The sequence below is a fragment of the Perca fluviatilis genome, chromosome 6, assembly GCF_010015445.1.
Source record: "Perca fluviatilis chromosome 6, GENO_Pfluv_1.0, whole genome shotgun sequence".
Classification (NCBI taxonomy): Eukaryota; Metazoa; Chordata; class Actinopteri; order Perciformes; family Percidae; genus Perca; species Perca fluviatilis.
In genome coordinates, this window is record NC_053117.1 from 22,085,101 (window position 1) to 22,103,100 (window position 18,000).

Consider the following 18,000-nt stretch of genomic DNA (forward strand, 5'->3'; position numbering starts at 1 on the left):
AAGCAGTAACCAGCATGGTATGACGGAGGAATGAAACAGGTATGGGTGTCTGGATTGGGTCAAACTACAAACTGGGTCTGAACATTTTTAATTGCATTCCAGCTATAGAATATTTTATATCAGATCAGGGCACCATCATAAAAACTTTCCGTTATTTTTTATAATTGATTGATCTAGTCTGGTTGGCCATAGACTACAGTGTGTAATGGTCTATTCGCCCTCTAGGCATGGATAAGCTCACAACTGGCCCAGGTTTGTATATGCCATCTGCCATCTATCCATTATTTATCTAACCATTCATTGCTTAGCCTGTTTCTCTATCCAATCAAGACAGCTGAACATTTGATTTACTTTCGTTATGGTAAATGTGACCACATGGGTGTATTCCAAAGCAATCTAATTCTATGTAGGTCTCAGTGCTCTTAAGTGGCTCTCTCATCTCTGCCAAGTCTCTCCTCTCCTCTCCTCTCCTCTCCTCTCCTCTCCTCTCCTCTCCTCTTCCTCTCCTCTCCTCTCCTCTCCTCTCCTCTCCTCTCCTCTTCATCTGTATAGTCTAACACCATGTGTGAGAATACAGAAAAAGAAAGAAGACAGTGATGGATTATAGCAAGACAGCCACTTACGACTATTGAGAAATTAATTAACTTGAGAAATGATTTAAGTGGGTAGATTTTAAATCTAACAGAATAAAAGATGTAATGTATTTCAGATGTTGATGTCTGACTGTCTGTAATAGGCTCCATATATACATGCCAATTGAAAATTGTCTTCCACCTTCATCGGCTGTCTCTAATAATGCAATGTTAAATTTCTATTATGTCATGTTTAATGTACTCAAAATAACCATATTAATCAGCATTAATCATTTATTGTTCATTCCTCATCAGCAATTATTATTTGTTGTCCATCGTACATGATTCTCTTTTGATTTATAGAAATGAATCAGTTTGACTCGGCAGTGATTTGCATGCCCTATCTACCTGTCTACAGGTAATTCATACTGAGTGAAGCCACAGGTTGGCAGTTTTGAGTGATGGCAGGTGATTTGCATTGCTGTGTTTGCATTGCCCTGTTGGCAGAATTAGGTGTCACATCTCATCTCAAGTCAAATTTGTCACTTTATCAAAATCAAAATTTGTTGTTGAACAGCACTTTTCGAATCATGGAGTATTTATATGTATCAGATGAACCTGAACACATCACTTAATTCAAAGTATTGTTTTGTTCCTCGAGAAGTTGATATAATGTAGTTTATGGTTCCACATTATCTCTGTTTTCCGTCCCAGTGAGACTCAGCTTTTGTACCATCTATTTAATGTTGTTTAGGCTAAAGACACTGTTTGTAATGATCACACTGTTAACAGAGTTACAATGTAAAAGGTCATTGTGTGCCTTTTGCATCAAGCAACAATGTCAGCTCACTAAATGGTAACATAAGTTCAGTATTTGTTTGTCATCTATTAGAGTATATTTTTTTGCCTTTTCTTACAATATTTCCATCAGCAGAACGAGACTGTTGACAATGAGCTCAGGCAGATAAGCGTGTCCTTTGTGTAAAATCCCCTAATTTAAAAAAAAATTTTTTTTTTTTTTTTTTTTTAAAATTTGCCCCGACAAACCACTGCGATGGGGGGCAAATTAAAAAAAAAAAAAAAAACAGTGGGGTTTATGTTATTTTTTTTTTTTTTTTTTTTTGTCCCCTCCCCCGCAAATATTTCAATACTGAGAGCAAGGCCATGTCACTCAGTTTGTCTTCAGTGGGCTTGGCAGGATGGAAGTAAAAATGTGATGGTCTTGAATGAATGTGACAAACAGAACAGTGGGTAGCACAAAACACACACACACAATGGTAGTCAGCTTTCAGACAACAACAAAGCCAATAAGATGCTCTTTGAAATTAGAGCGGGGGCATTCGATTTTCTCCGTTAGAATTAGACTGGATCAGAGGGAGATAACAACTGAGGGCACACTATATTAAATTGAGAGTGTGGTGGGCCTCAAAGCCTTCAGCTTCCCCTGGCTCCCCATATCCATCCGCCCCTCTTCTCAGTTCACAGGTCATTTGATTTGCTCTGAGGTTAGGGTTAAATTAAATATTGATTGATTGATCCATCTCTAGTATTAGTAGACGGCGCATATAGCTTTAAGCAGATCATTTCATGGGAAGTTATTGAAAGGTGTGCATGTGTTAGTAAGCATCTATTTGTCGGAGTGAAGATGTGTATTAGTTTTTTATAAAACATAACATTATCTTTAGAGCACAACAGGAAGCTACTTAAACTCTCTGTGAAACTAACCAAGCACTTCCTTTAGCTACAGTACACTTTCCTGGGCATGAGGGATTTACGCTGTGCTTCAGCCTCAGGTATGCGCTCTATTTGGTTATTCATTCTAGTCCTGGACATTCTTGTTTAGCTGGGCTTATACATAATATCTTGGCATTTTTAGGCTATGCTGCGATATGTGGTACAGTATATATATCTTAATATTTTCTCTAAAATACCATACCTGTTTGATTTACCCCTTTGCCTATGATCATACCAGTGTGATCATTCTAGTAAACTGATCCAAATTTAGAGGGAAAACAGCTTGTATGTGACATTTTAAAGGGCTTTAATTTAAAAACATCCTTATATTGTCTGGGTGACACTGCTATATTTTTAAAGTCAGATTGGTCTTTGATAATGTATTATTTATTAAGTTTGACTAATTATTCACACAATATTTCTCTGAAATACAGTTTGCGGGCAGTAGTATTCATTTTGTTTTATTTATGTAATGTATTTATTTGTTATTGACTTTGCAGAATTTGGTTACTTTTAAAGTCACTGGTTGATTTTTTTTGTCCCAGCAGCAGAAAGATGCCCGGGGGAGAGAGAGAGAGAGGGATGGAGGGGGTCTAAACAGGAGCACATGCAGAGAGCAAGAATGAGGGAGTGCCAGACGTAGAGAGTACTAGTGGGTGGTTGCAGGGGGTTTGAGGCAAAGTAAAAGAAAATAACTGCAAGAAAAAAACGAGGAAGAGATGCCAGACATTTAGACAGGAATCTTTTCATAAAGATTGATACAGTGTAGAAATTGGGCCTGCTCTCTCATTCATACAGTTAAATGCACAAATCACATCACATATATCATCGTAAAAAAAAACAGACATGACTTCCCTCACCAACACACTAGCTCTGAGCCCGTATGAAGTAGTAAGCATTACGTTAATCTTAATTATGGCATGTAGCACAAAGGATTAGTGAAACTTCTGCCACTGTTAAAGCACATAGAATAGAATAGAAAATATTAGAATAGAATAGACTAACTAGAAAAGACTAGAAGACTAAATTATGTAATTCTTGCTATAATTGCATTAAACAATACTCTAATCTAATTTCATCTACCGGTTGTATAATAAAGTATGTATTCTTGTTCATCATTATTATATAATTGCTGCACATTTATGTCACAGAACAGAGCAGGTGCAGAGTGAGATGTTCTCAGCACAAAGTCAAAGACCCAATTTTCACCAAATTACCAACACCATCTCATTATCATTAACTCCTCTCCTGAAGCAACTCTCTTTTCACTTCAAAATACCAAACACATAGGCAAGGCACATTTATTGGTCATGACAAAACCAACATGTCATGATACTTTGACACTCTGTCTTGTGTTTACCTTCATTAGCAATGATTTTAAGTTTTGTTAATGATCTTAAGTTGACCTTGTTAGCAGTCAGTACAGTACAGCTAGCCACACGCATGTGCTGATATGCCAGCTAGTGTCCAAGACAGATTTGTGAACAACAAGTACGGAACAATTTAATTACCAAAAATAAGCATCCATTGAGTTATGTGGAGACAGCTGATTTGTAAAAATGCAATAATCTGTTTACTCAAGATCTGATGGCCTCCACTATAGCTGGCAGTGGGAGTGTTATGTTTCCTCAAAGTCCTTTATGAATAAAATAAAATGGAATTGAACTGGACATTCACTGTGGTCCTTAAAATGGGAAAAAAGGTTAGGTTAGAGAGCAAATTAAACGTGAAACAACAGCAACCTAGAACAAAGTAGAACTAAATGGGCTAGTCGTGAAATGGTAATGTCCGATTGTACTCTATCTTAACCACAAATTGGTGATTTAAGGCCAAGGCAACAAGTATAAAAAAGAAGAAAGGGAGCAGTGCTAAAAAGAATTGAGGTGGTTAGAAGAGAATACAAATAAAAAAAACAACAACTGAAAGACGAAGAAAGAAAGTAATACCGAAGTGGAGAGGTACAAAATGAGTGCAGTGCAGTGTTGAGGTCAACCACGGGCACAGAGGTATCACACACATGCGCACACTCAGTGCCAAGGTCAGATAGAGTCACAGTAGGATCATAAGGTCCCTGCAGAGGACCAGGTTATAACTGACAGCTATAATTAGGCTAATTAGAGGAACAAAACCATCATCACAGTTGGTAATGACCTGGGCAGGCCAGCAAGGGTGATGGATTGATGGATAGATGGATGAGAGAGAGAGTGAGAGCAAAGCAGGTAGGGAAAGCATATTAATTAGTGTAAGGCTAAGGGGAATGATGGATGGATCAGTGTGAGAGTTTGAGAAAGAAAGAGAAAGACAAGTTGGCATTTATGAGCAGGGTCATAGGGAGAGGAGGGATAGAGGTGTGGAGATGAGACACAGACAGGTTAGCTTTCAGACACCTTTGATCTGTCAGTCTTCAGGAGTCTGTGCTGTTTCACGTCCAGGTATTTTTCACGCACAAGTACACACACACACACACACACACACTACATATTCTGATTCCACCTTCACAAATATGAGAGTTTCTGCGTTTTTGTTACTGTTAATACGTAACACAGTGTAGGCTGACTAGCACAATATGAGATACTGCCAGACAGAGTTAGGGCTCCTGCACACAGCCTGTGAGCGTGTCAGCTGCGTGGCGTGTCCGTTTTTATTTCGGCTCCCATGTTAACAGGTTAGAGTTTATACACTGCCGGCGTGACACGCACGTCTCAGGTGCGGCTCAAGCCGCACCGAAAATGCGTGCCTGCTAGAAATAGGACCAACTCCTATTTTTCACGCGACGCGCAAGCGTGTTGGAAGCGTTTCCAGGCAAAATAGAATAGAAAAGATGTTTATATGTCATTTTGACCCAAATACATTTAATAAATGACATTTTGATGTTTGAAAGTCTCTAGGTTTTGACATAAATGCAGATATAAATGTAATTTTAAAAGAATAATAATAAATATCAATTTTCAAATATTGCACCTGTCAATACAGAACAAAATATTCTGTAGCCTATTTTGCTGTCAATACTGCTGACGTCTTTGCTGTAATCAAATCAGTATATATTTATGTTTAACATGAAGTATACTACTGTTTCAGTGCAGTAAATTTTCACAACTCTCTCCCCATATGTCGAACAAGGGTGATCCAAATCAGGCTTATTGCCGTTCTTTGGTTAGACAAAATGTGATAATATAATAATTTACACCATGATTATTTTTTTACTACTAAACGATTATTTAGTTACTTGACAAAATAAAAATGCTAAAATTGATTACAATATGTTTCAGCATTTGTTTCCAGCCGTTTAGATTTTTACACTGCAGGTTATTCTCTGCTTATGAATCAGATCAGCATCAGATAAATTAGATTTATGGAATTAGCTCACAAAAACCTGTCTTGACTCTTGTGTGAACTGAACGACTGATCACAAATGACGGACTGTTACTGCATCAGGTGGCAGCATAAAAATATATTCTTTTCTAAAATAGCACATTTTACACTGCTAAGAGTACACAAGTTTAGTGTGAGTTCAAGCTGTTTGATCACCTATCTGGCTGGGTATGGTTTGTGGGGGCTGTGTGTTCTTGCTGCTAGCACTCTTATTGAATAACATGCAAGAAAAACATTTCACCCTAAATGTTGCAGTAGTGCAGTAGCTGCCTTCAATGGATTTTTTTCTCAGTCTATATTAACTTGTAAAGATGACAAGGCAGCAAAACATCCTTAATTTTATAATTTCAGTTGGCTATAACGTACAGTATGTAAAATTGCCACCATAGGACCAGTGGTTACATAGCCTAACCTTCGAAATGAGCCACGTTTAAACTGTGCGCAGTTAGGATTAACAAATATATGCCTAATTAAAGGCTAAATTATAATAACTAAATAGACTAACTAAAAAAAAAGCTAGAGTAGAGACTAGATACCAATAACTTCAGTAGGCTATAACTACTGTATAATAGACATCATTGACTTGGAATGAACATAACTTGCTACATGTCTCTGGGGGATAGCTTCAGTGTAGTAAAGCTTCATTTAATGTACAATAAATGGTAGCTTAAATCACTCACTACACTTTGTAAAGGAAGCACGTGTAAGAGCCTGCAAGTGCAAATGGGTGTGCTGACAAAATTTAGACGGCTTCATCTGTATTTTATTGTATAAATGACATATGTTTACACATTGAGTATTACAACACAATGTATGAAAATCTATTTAAAGAGACTTGCTTGAAAACTCATTCTCAATAAACAGGATTGTGAAGATTGATTGATTTAGTTTTATTTGTCTCTCAAAGTTACAGTGTACTGAACTGTCCTGGCTAGTTTTTTTTTAAGGAGAAGGGCATTGCAACATTCAAGAAATGAGACTGCTACATTATCAAACAGACTAATAAACATACCACTAAATCTGCAGAATGTATACAATATATGGTGGCTCAATTGGCCACCTACGTACCCACTCAACCACTCACTTGCCTACACACAGTGGAATATATATGGAATTGAATGTCTTAGGAGCAAAGGCCATGAATGACTGTGACACACACACAGGGAAGAATACATGGGAGAATAGAAAGAATTTTGGAATAGAGTGCAACAGCGAGAGATGGAGAATGTGATTTTCATGCAGGATTATGTACAACATTTAATAAATGTAGGTGCAGCAAAGTGCTCCAGTTGTACAGACATATGTATGAATTTCAAGACGTAAAGGCCTTTCATGGATAGTGCATCAAAAGTGGATCCCCCCCCCTTTGCTGAAATCTAAGAATGGGGTAAAAATCTGAGTTGATAACTGATCCTTAAACAGTTGGTTGCTCTAGTTGAAGAACTGATGGCTTTGCATCACTCTCACTCACACATGAGGTCTGTTAGTAATTCTGTCTTACTCATTTTTAAGATCTTTCTCTCTTGTCAGTTTGAGGGGGAGGCTTTAAGTGGGTGGATGGATTAATTATGTAGTATTGGTGCAACTCTATAAGATAAGTGAGCCAGCTATGCAACACTGGTTCTGGTAACCCTTTCATCTCTCTCCTCTAGTCATTCTTATTTTGTACATGTCAAAATGTATGTGTCAACGTATGTGTGGCTCGGGGCAAAAGGCAAGTTTGAGTAATCAATAAATCAGGACAAAAGGAGTTATTCATTTTACTTCATCTCTCCACGGTTGTTCAATTACAGGCCAGCTTGTTAACAGTCATGTTGAGCTGCCTTTTGAGTCTTTTCCTAATTTGCTCATAAACATTCTGGTGGGTGTGACCCTGACTAACCTCTCAGTAATCTGGGAGTCCTTGTTCTTTTGATGATTGTACTAAAGCAAGATTTAGAATCTGCTGACAATAACTTCCTCTCAAAAGAGTGCTCATTTGGGGAAGTTTGGATGTTTGTTGCGTTATGATTTGTCACCTTATGTGGTGCAGAGAAAACTTCCAGCCACTGACCGTACCTGACACTGAATTGTTTTGGGAAATTAAGATAAATCTACACCCTCTTCAATAGAGGGGATGAGACACTTCTGTGGTAATGATGGAGCCTATAATGAGAGGTGTATTTTAAATAAAAATCTTGTGTACTGCAGACTCAATCCATCCCATTCAGAATTCCTAAAATAATCACCAGTAGAGCAACATTACAGTCCTGGATCTTTTTTACTGTACATCCATTTAGATTATTTCTTGGTATTAACATGGGGAAGTATTAATGATTGCCCACTTACTGTAAAGTATTTACTGTTGGTTTATCTTCAAATGTACATGTCCTTGCTTTGTTTCTCTAAGTGATGCAATATACACCGCAATGAGTGCAGTCCTTATTGGTTTGCATTGGCTGCTGTGGTAAGATAATTAAGCTCTCTACTAAATGGGCCTCAACAGCTTTAATGAGTTTTTCATTGTTCGATAATCGATGAAAAACTATTTAAAGGTCAGATCAACTATGATAGTCTTAGTTTAAAAAAAAAAAAAAAAACATGACTCCACTCCCAGATAGCTGACCTTTAAAAATGTATTTGCATATGCAAATACATTTTTATTTTGACGTTCTGACAAAATAGGAATAAGCAAGAATGGAAGTTGCCTGAATCCATTCATCTCTGTGTCATGGAGATTTTAGCTCATAACAGTAACGGTAATGGCATGTTTTCGTTGATTGCTGTCAGCTTTTATTTTATTAATTTATTTTATTAAACCTTTGTGAACAGGTGAGTTGACTAAATAGCACAAATAAATAAATAGTTAGCACGATCGTGAGGTTGAGTGAGCAGAACCAGGCCTCACCAACTATGTTATTTAGCATTTTTACCGCCTCTGACACACTGCTATTGGCCTAAAAGTATGCTTTGTGCGACATTTCTTGCTGGGTCTGAAACGAGGCTGTCCAAAACCTATCCAAACATTTCTTTTCCAGTTCTTGACTGAAACCTTTATCAGTACAAATACCATACACTTTTGGAAACTGCCAGAAACCATTAAAGTCAAGCTGTGATGTACAGTAGGCTGCATTTTCTTAATGCTGAACTATTCAGTTATCATATCTCATTTTGGATGAGATTTCCTAATTGTAATGTCGACCCTGTGTAGCTGTATTATGTAGGAAAAGATCCAATCAAGACTTAAATCAGCAGTTACTCAATATTTAATTACTTGGATCATGATCGAGACAAAAAGGCTTGATCAGGAAGTTCTTGCTTGAAGGTTTTTTTTTTGTTTGTTTTTTTAAACGTGCACATATGTATATGCATCAACGTGTGTTACTGTGCATCAATATGTAGGTTAGCATTATCTTTAGCCTTAAAACTATCCGAGGCATGTTTTAAAACAGTTAAAGCAGCCAGTCTGGTAGTCATTCACTCCTCATCAAAGTAAGGTAGAAAGACAAACAGGATAGAGAGACGGAAATGGATGTTGTGTGTGAGTGTGTGTGTGTGTGTGTGTGTGTGTGTGTGTGTGTGTGTGTGTGTGTGTGTGTGTGTGTGTGTGTGTGTGTGTGTGTGTGTGTGTGTGTGTGTGTGTGTGTGTGTATGTGTGTGTATAAATAACTGACAAAAAAGTGTTGTGATGATGGTGTAGCAAAATGGAGCATGTTGTCACGGTACCTGCAATTCTTTTAGTATATTTAAAGGTCTTTCAATTATTTTAGCAAATTAGATGTTCTCTCAGAACTGTGTGGGTGTATACCGACTGTGTTTGTTTGACATTGACCTCACTCTCTTATTGGCTTGTTGCACGTACTGCATTAGGGTGTGGAAACTTGCACCTTTATTTTTTTTTTTCTTAGTAGAAAGAGTTTGGTGACCACACATAATTCCCACTATTGCTCAACTTGAACAGAGGTCAGCCCGAATAAGGAAATAATTATGCAATTAGTCATCTTGGGTTTTATTTGTTCTTAATTTAGATTCATTTGTACAGATTTGTTTTCACCACAATAAATAATCTTTTTTTTTTTAAATTAGTGTCAAAAAAGCCTAATTACGTCTTCTGTGATTCAGTTTTGTAAACATTAACTCCAAGAAAAGTCCAAAGGGGATGCATACTTTTTATAGGCATCGCCTGTGTGTGTGCGTACAAGTGCTTGAGAGATTCTGCAGGCTTAGATGAAAGGCCCTTTGCCTTTGAAGAGAGGCCCATATCAGAGCTCTACACTGCTCTACATATGGCTTGAAACCACAATCCTTTTTTTGTGTCATTTAAAAATGCATTTTGAAACTTGAATTTATTTAATTTATTTTTATTCTTTTTTTAGAGTAACAGTACATCGTGTTTCATTCATTCATCGTTTGCCGCACATTGCTTGTGTCTCTATATTTCGTGTTTTGTTTTCTCATTATTCTTGTTTCTGTTGTAGTCAGGTCTATTAAGACAAGTAACAGATTTGATATTGCCCTATAGAGTTGTAAGAAATCGACTGACTATTCATATAATTATCCTCTTCATTCTACTCTACCACACAGACATCCCCAGGAGTTACATTCAATAGTTTTGTAAAAATTAGAAGTGGGAAACAAAAATGATATTTCCTTAATTCACTCTTATGGCAAGCAGCTAAATAAATCTAGCAAACAGCACAATGAGGCTTTGGAGCAACATCAAATAGCATGTTGATGGAAAACAAAAATGAGAGAACATTCAACAGCCTCTTACACAATTTACAGGAATCAGATCACTGTGAAGCTGCACATGTGCACACCCATACACTCAAATACACATGGGGACACACACTCACACACAATACACCATGTTCCAAGCTATTAAAAAAGCAATTAGTTCTAGCTTCATCTTTGAGAATCTTGAGAAAAAGCAATGGGATGAATAACATATTAGCATAGATACAGAAGTATAAAGGACGCAAAAGATATAGGCTCTATACATTAGAATTCATTAGAATGTGCGGTCATGTCTGTGTATAATAGAAAGAGGGAGAGAGATGATTATGACAGGTGTGCTCGAGTTGGTGGAAATAACTGGTGGGATGCCAGCAGAGGGAATACATTAGATGCAAAACATGTATTTAATCCACATGAAAAATACAGCTCTCAGACACAGAAGAAGACAAATTGTCTGTTATTGCTAAAACCAGCTAAAGCCAGTTTCCCTCCAGCCTTTTGTATTCAAAAAGGAAATATAAATTTGAGTGCTGCTCGCTCTGTTAATTACTGTAGAGTTAACAACATATAGTTGAGATTGCATTTCTTTCCTTTTGTTACACTCAATTGCCCAAAGTAAAATCTGGACATGCTTACATTTTTTAAGTTTGCATCATTAAATTATTTGAAAATGTAGGCAATTTCCGTTGATCAGGAAAACCTAAATAAGATATCATGTCAGTTTTCAAATAGTGTTATACATGTCAGCTGATCTATCTCTACCTGTAATGTGGGTACTTCTGAAATTGCAATGGGTACACACATTTTAAAAAATTATAGCCATCGGATTTGATTCTGAAGTAATTTTATTTATATTATCATGCAATAAAACATACCTCTTCTCTCCAGACACTTTCCTGATTAAACCAACAAGTAAGCTTTTTTTTTTTGTAGAGTAGATGTCACAGAGCATACACTGTTTTTTTTAATGTACTTTTCTGTAATCAAACTTCATCTTCAATACTGTCACAAAACCCATTTTCTACAAATCATACATAGAATTTGTATATATATTTTCTTAATAACCAAGGACCAGAGTCAAAACAAAATAGGTAGATATCTTGTCAAAGATAATGTGTATTTATTATGTTGACTTTATTCACTGTATAAACTTTGAAAATTAGGCCAGTTCCATTAGTTTCTTCCGCTGATCGTAGTTTGGCATCTTCAAACATGAGATGCAGCAGTTCATTCTTTCTCTGAGCTATGTATCCCCATCTAGCACATGGAAGCCAATTACATGACTCTCATTAACTCATAGTCGTCCCCTTTGAACATGGTTAATCATGCATGGGGTGCCAAGAGGATAGAGATTAGGAAGCATGAACACACACACACACACACACATGCAGAAACATGTCAAGGCGCTGGAGATTGTTTATTTAAAGGATATGCAGACACATAAACGCTGGAGTGAGATTTTGAAGCTGGCAGCTGTGGTTGTATTATCCCTATTATGCAACAAGACCCTTTAGTCATTACTTGTGCTGTGTCTTCTTTCCCTGGACATTGGATGATCCTGCTATTTTCGCTGCAAATGGTGTGTGTGTGTGTGTGTGTGTGTGTGTGTGTGTGTGTGTGTGTGTGTGTGTGTGTGTGTGTGTGTGTGTGTGTGTGTGTGTGTGTGTGTGTGTGTGTGTGTGTGTGTGTGTGTGTGTGTGTGTGTGTGTGTGTGTGTGTGTGTGTGTGTGTGTGCGTGCGTGCGCACAGCACCCCAGGCATTAATTTACCCTTGCAGGTCATACACCAATTTGATGTCAAATGATACATGGACCTGCTATGTGTATGAGTGTGTGCCACATGTTGGTATGAAGCCAGATGACTAGAAGGGACAGTGGTTCATTAAACACATGCAGGGCGTAGGTAATGTATATTGTGCTTTATATTTGTGTATTTCTGTACATGGCAGAACTGTTGCGTTATGTTCAATTGTATAGAAAACGTGTGAAAATAAAATAAAAAAAAATAAAAAACACATGCAGGGCATTGATACCACATACACACAACTTTAATATACAGTAGAGAGCATATCAAATCAAGCACACATCAAGATGTCTCACATGCTTACACACATTTAAGAAGAAACAGACTCTCTCAGCGCAGGGTGGTCTAACTGGATCAGGACAGATTCAGGACACTTTGGGTTCATTAGTCAAACCAAAGTAGGACAGATACCTTTAGAACTTAACTCTCTTTTCCTCTCTTCCTCCGCTTCCTACTCAGTCTCTCTTCCTCTCTTTTATTTTCTTCTCTCTTCCTTCTCTTGACCACCTCCTTTTTTTCCTCTCCTTCTCCCCTCATCTGTATGATCTTTTCCCGTCTTTTTTCAAAGTCTCCTTTTCATCTGCCGGTACATTGGACCATCTGTAGCAGCTCTTTCCCTCTCTTTGTTCTCTCCATCTCTATCCCCCTCTGATAACGCTCCCTCTCTTTCTCTCTCTCTTTCTGTCTGTGACATACACTAGTGTGGACACAGATACAAGCTGTGTTTGATCTGAGACAATTTGCTGCAACATTAATGAAAGCATAAACTCATATGAATATTAATGAGCTATTCTTTTGGAATCTGCACATTCCGGATGGCCAAGAGGCAAACTAGTAAGACACACACACACACACACACACACACACACACACACACACACACACACACACGCATGCACACACCACACACACAAAAATTTAATATTTCACTGACAAATATTGCAATTGAATATTCAGTACCAGCATGAAACCTTAAATTGTCTGGGTGTCTCATGCCCCCCTCTGAGCAAGGCAAAATCTGACACACACACTGACACACAAACACACACACGTTTGTGGTTTTGAAGGGTTTCTGTTGGTTTCATGATTTCCAGAGAAAGTTTGCATATAGTATCTTATTCAGCTGATGTGTCTAATATTGCCTGTGTGTGCTCATGTGTGGGTGGTTAAAGACCCAAGATCACTTTGTTTCATTTCAGTCTATGTTCATATGCATTTAATTCATATTTAGAAGAAGTTATAGAAGTTAGAGTTATAGAACTAGTTTGACATTTTGGGAAGCAAACTTTTATGTTTCTATGCTAAATATGAAGCTACCGCCAGCCAGTGTTGTAGTCGAGTCACCAACTGTCAAGTCCGAGTCGAGTCCCGAGTCCCGAGTCCCCAGTGTAAAAGTCTGAGTCACCAAAGAAGAGTCTGAGTCGAGTCACCATTACCTGAGTTTGAGTCAGAGTCGAGTCTCGAGTCCCCAGTGTTCGAGTCCAAGTCGAGTCATCAAGGTTGAGTCTGTGTTGAATTCCAAGACTGCCTACATGTCTCCACTCTGGCACCTTTAAAGAGCTGATATACTAATAAAAGAGGCTCTACATTAAACAAAAATGACACCACTGATCGTCAAAGGGAGTTTATTTCCTGCCTTTTTTCTAAACAACATTTAGCGGTGCTCTTTCCACCATTGGATGTAAAATCCATGTAGGCGAACTTCACGATCCGGGGCGCATCTCTCTGCATTTTCCAAATGTGAAGATGTAATAGGGAGCCTGCCAATCATGCCCTACAGTTGCATATATCAATATCAATTCCTTTGTTACAAGAGTAGTGAAAGAGCGAGAATGCAGCGTTAAGTGAGTGACGTCAGTGAGCGTGTTGGCCATCCAGGAGAGCGAGCGGTAGCGGTGTCCGACTGAGAAGCATATTTGTGGCTGTGAGGAAAGAAACGAGAGAAAAAAGAGATCCCAAAGACGATGTAAAGTGAGTTAACAGTTAACACTTCATCTTTTCTTAATACTGTCGGTGAAGTAAAGGGCGTTACCCTCAAAAAAACATCAGCCCTGGATGGAACGTCTCCCCAGCTGCTTCCCGGTCGGTCTTGGAGCCCGAAACAGGAACAGTGTAACATCTTATATAAAATTTTTATAACCTATTTAGTCAGAAACTTCATCCCACGTCTCAGTCTTTTTTCATGAATGCTCGAGTCCAATTTTATAAATCCTCGAGTCCAAGTGCAAGTCATCAGTCCGCGAGTCCAAGTCAAGTCACGAGTCCAGAGAATAGAGTCTCGAGTCGGATCCGAGTCCAGGACTCGAGTACTCCATCACTGCCGCCAGCAACCGGGTTAGCTTAGCACAAAGACGAATAAGGTAACAAAAAATTCTTCCAGCACCTCTAAAGATCACAAATTACCCCATTATATCTTGTTTGTTTAATCTGAACAAAAAACTGTGTAAAAGCAAGTATTTCTTGGTGGACTTTTCATCTAACTATTCATCGCAATCAAATATGCATATTTACCGTGACCCTACGTGATGGAACAGTTTTTATTAAATTATACAAACAAGAATAGTCAGGTAGAAGGGCTCTCACAGTATCTGTCAGAGAAGTGTGCATGTCTACTTAAATGGAGTTGTGAGTGTGGGAAATATTTTTTCTGTGCTAGCGGCTATTTATGTCTTCACATACCACCTTTTTCAAACTCCATAGCAGTCTCGCAAAATCAAAAGTGTCTAGTTTGTTTTCATGAAAGATAACAATACTTGCAAAGCAAAAGTGTTTACAGATGGAGTGTATTTAATAACCTCATAGGCTGAAGGGTGGTCGACCTCAGCTGAAATGTTAGCTGCGATTTTTCTGTTATTCTGGCCCCGTCCTCAGAACTTTAATGTAGTTTCATAAACGCTGCTGCTCAAACTTGCGGAAAAGAAAACCTTTGTGGCTCTGCTTGATTGTATATGTGAGTCAGTGTATTCCTCCAGTTCCCACAGTTTTCCTTCCTCAGCACTTTTCAGGGATACAATGAGGATAATTAATCATAAAATGAATCTTTCCGTCTCTGTCTTAACATTCTTTTCTAATTCTTTCTCTCACATCAATACTGTTGTATGCACATAAACCTATTGTCTTTCATATCCTTTATGGTCCTCTCTTTGTGTTTTCCCTTTGCCTCTTTCCTTATTCTGTGTTGTCTTTGCTGCTGTTCCTCCGGGTGTTTAATAAGTAGGGAGAGAGACAGACACTCCCAAGGCCCTCAGGTACTCAGAGATATGAGACATGACACTTTCTGCGCCCACTGATAACACACATACAGCCACACACACACACTAACTCATGTGTGAATGTGGTACACACACAAACCTGCATATGCAGCATGTTCACCATGCATACCAGTAGTGACCGTTGACAGATCCACCCCAAGGGGCCATGAAGGACAGAGATCATTTCCTTCTCTCCTCCTCTTTCTTTGTACATGCCGACGTGTCCCTTTAAGGGATTCGGTATCGATATTTAGCATCCAGTATAATAACATGAATTGCAATTTATTGTACATATTAAATTGCACGTCATTAATAGATTAATCAACTAGGTCATGATTTTTTGTCAGCATCGCACAGATTTGTTAAATACTGTATTCTGACTGCCTGATATTTGCTCAGATAAGGTTGTGTTATATTTCTGAACCAGATGGGATTGAGTCATTTTGACACAGCAGATAATAAGTAAAAAATAATTTATTATTATATTATATATATATATATATATATATATATTATATAGTTATTTTTGCTATTTTCACATTTGGATGCATAGAGCACGATTTGTGTTTTCCAGGTAATGAAAAAAATAGTCCGCTATGGTTTAGCTCACATTTGTACAGTACTTGTAGCTGCTGTACTGTGGCTCTCTGCAGATAATCTTCCCAGTGAGGTTGGTTGGTCTGTGGCCACCCTAACTGCAGTGTTATAAGCAGTGATTAAAATATGGCCTTTTAATGTATCTGCCGATAACCAGGCTAAAAATGGGACACAGTGCAGAAACAATGACAATGTAGAATGTAGGCTAATGATCTCTGTGGCTTTTATATGAGAAAAGATTCAATTATTCAGAACAAAAATAGTTCATTAAAACATAATTAGAACAAAATAACTTTTGCAAACTCATTTTCTGTGTCCAGCCTCATTTGGAAAATGTGTCTCATTTGGAAAAATGATGTCGTTCTGGATTCTTTCCAGGAGCTTTACAGCGGCAATTCTGCTCAGCTTATCATAGTACAGCTTGTGTTTATAGACACAAAATTCTACCATGAATCTTTGCTCAAAAAATATGGCATTTAATAAGTTATGCTGATGATACTGGGCTGCATTCTTTCTGCCTTTAGTGAATCAATTTTTGGTTGTTTGCCAGTTTTTGGCTGCTCTAGATAGTCTGGCACAGTATGCCTCTATAGCATCTATCTTAAACAATCGAAGAGTCATGGAGAGGTCTATGTGTGTACTGTATGTGGGATTTTGTGTTAAATTCATAATAATAAACCCCCTGTGGTCTTTGCCGCACTTATAAGGTGTTAATTGTCCCCTTCTCCTTGTAATTAAGGGAGGGAAATATGTATGGAAAGACAAACTGTGTAAACACAAATTTAGTAAATTGAGACATCCTGGTCAAGCATAATCTGAAGCAACAACAGACGACTGCACAGCTGCATCACCTGTCTGTTGCTTTATGTGCTTTGGCATTTCTATTTACACCCATAATGTGAACGACTGACCAAATAATGAGGGATCATTTTTGTATGCATTTCCACCCACAGAAATCAAAATAATGTAAAATAGTAGCATACTGTCCCTTAAAGTCAATTGTTTGACAAGCATCCACTAATGGACTTCAAACCTGTGTGTAGACTGTGTACAGATCAGTCAAACTAATTTAGTTAGATTTATCGTTGTGTTTCATATGCTTAGACAATTACACTCTGTTTAACTGCCATTCATCAATACATGTTTCCAATATTTCAATTAGGCATGCTTGTTCTATTGCAAGCACGGTAAAATAGTTTTCAGTAACTAATTTCTCATCTAAAAATAGTATGGTGTAATAATTCCTGATAAAATCAGTGAGTATATCAAAGTGAAAATACACAGTACTATCTTAAGGGTTTTGTATATTCATTCATCATTTATTCGCCTCGGGTGGGCTCAGATAACTGGCAACGTATACAAACTTTATAACTCAGCAACACAGTTGTTTACAAAACTGACTGAACCGGATGGACTCCCTCACACATTGTTAAATTAAGAACTTGGCATTGTTGATAACTTGAGAAAGACAATGCTCAGCCTCAGCCTACCACCATTGTTACGCCATATTAGATTCTGTGTCCTGTAGCGGTGCAACAGCAATCTCGCCTTCAGCTAACATTAAGTGCATATTATTTCCACAGTGTTGTTTTTACTTTAGCTTCTATAGCTTCTTTCCTTAAGATTATTTGGGGCTTATCTGCCTTTAATTGACAGCACAGCTAGGTGAGAAAGGGGAGAGAGAGGGGGAAGACATGCAGGAAATCGTCACGGGTCGGATCGAACCCTGTACCTCTGCGTCAAGGCATAAACCTCTCAGTACATGTGCACCTGCTCTACCACTGAGCCAACCCGGCCACCGCTTCTACAGCTTCTGAAGCTGTAACGCAGCCCATCAAGGAGGAGCAAACACGGTTTCCCCTTGCAGCAAAAGGAAGATGAGTCAGGACAGGGTTAATTTATGTCACAGAGCAGGGCTATTGAATGTACTTGTACCTCAGAGATGTCTTATTTCC

The 18,000-nt window shown here is 38.1% G+C and overlaps 1 protein-coding gene across 6 annotated transcripts in view; it reads left to right on the forward strand.

Annotated features, from left to right (window-relative positions):
* ccser1 (coiled-coil serine-rich protein 1) overlaps window positions 1-18,000 on the forward strand; it is a 129,963-nt gene that overhangs the window by 93,748 nt on the left and 18,215 nt on the right. For 2 of the 6 annotated variants that reach the window (XM_039802940.1, XM_039802941.1), the window contains one exon: window positions 7-39. The exons of the other annotated variants lie outside the window; for them this stretch is intronic. In XM_039802940.1, coding sequence (XP_039658874.1) covers window positions 7-23 — 17 coding nt within the window. In that variant the 3' untranslated portion in view covers window positions 24-39. The remainder of the gene's footprint in view (window positions 1-6; window positions 40-18,000) is intronic. 6 annotated transcript variants of the gene reach the window in all.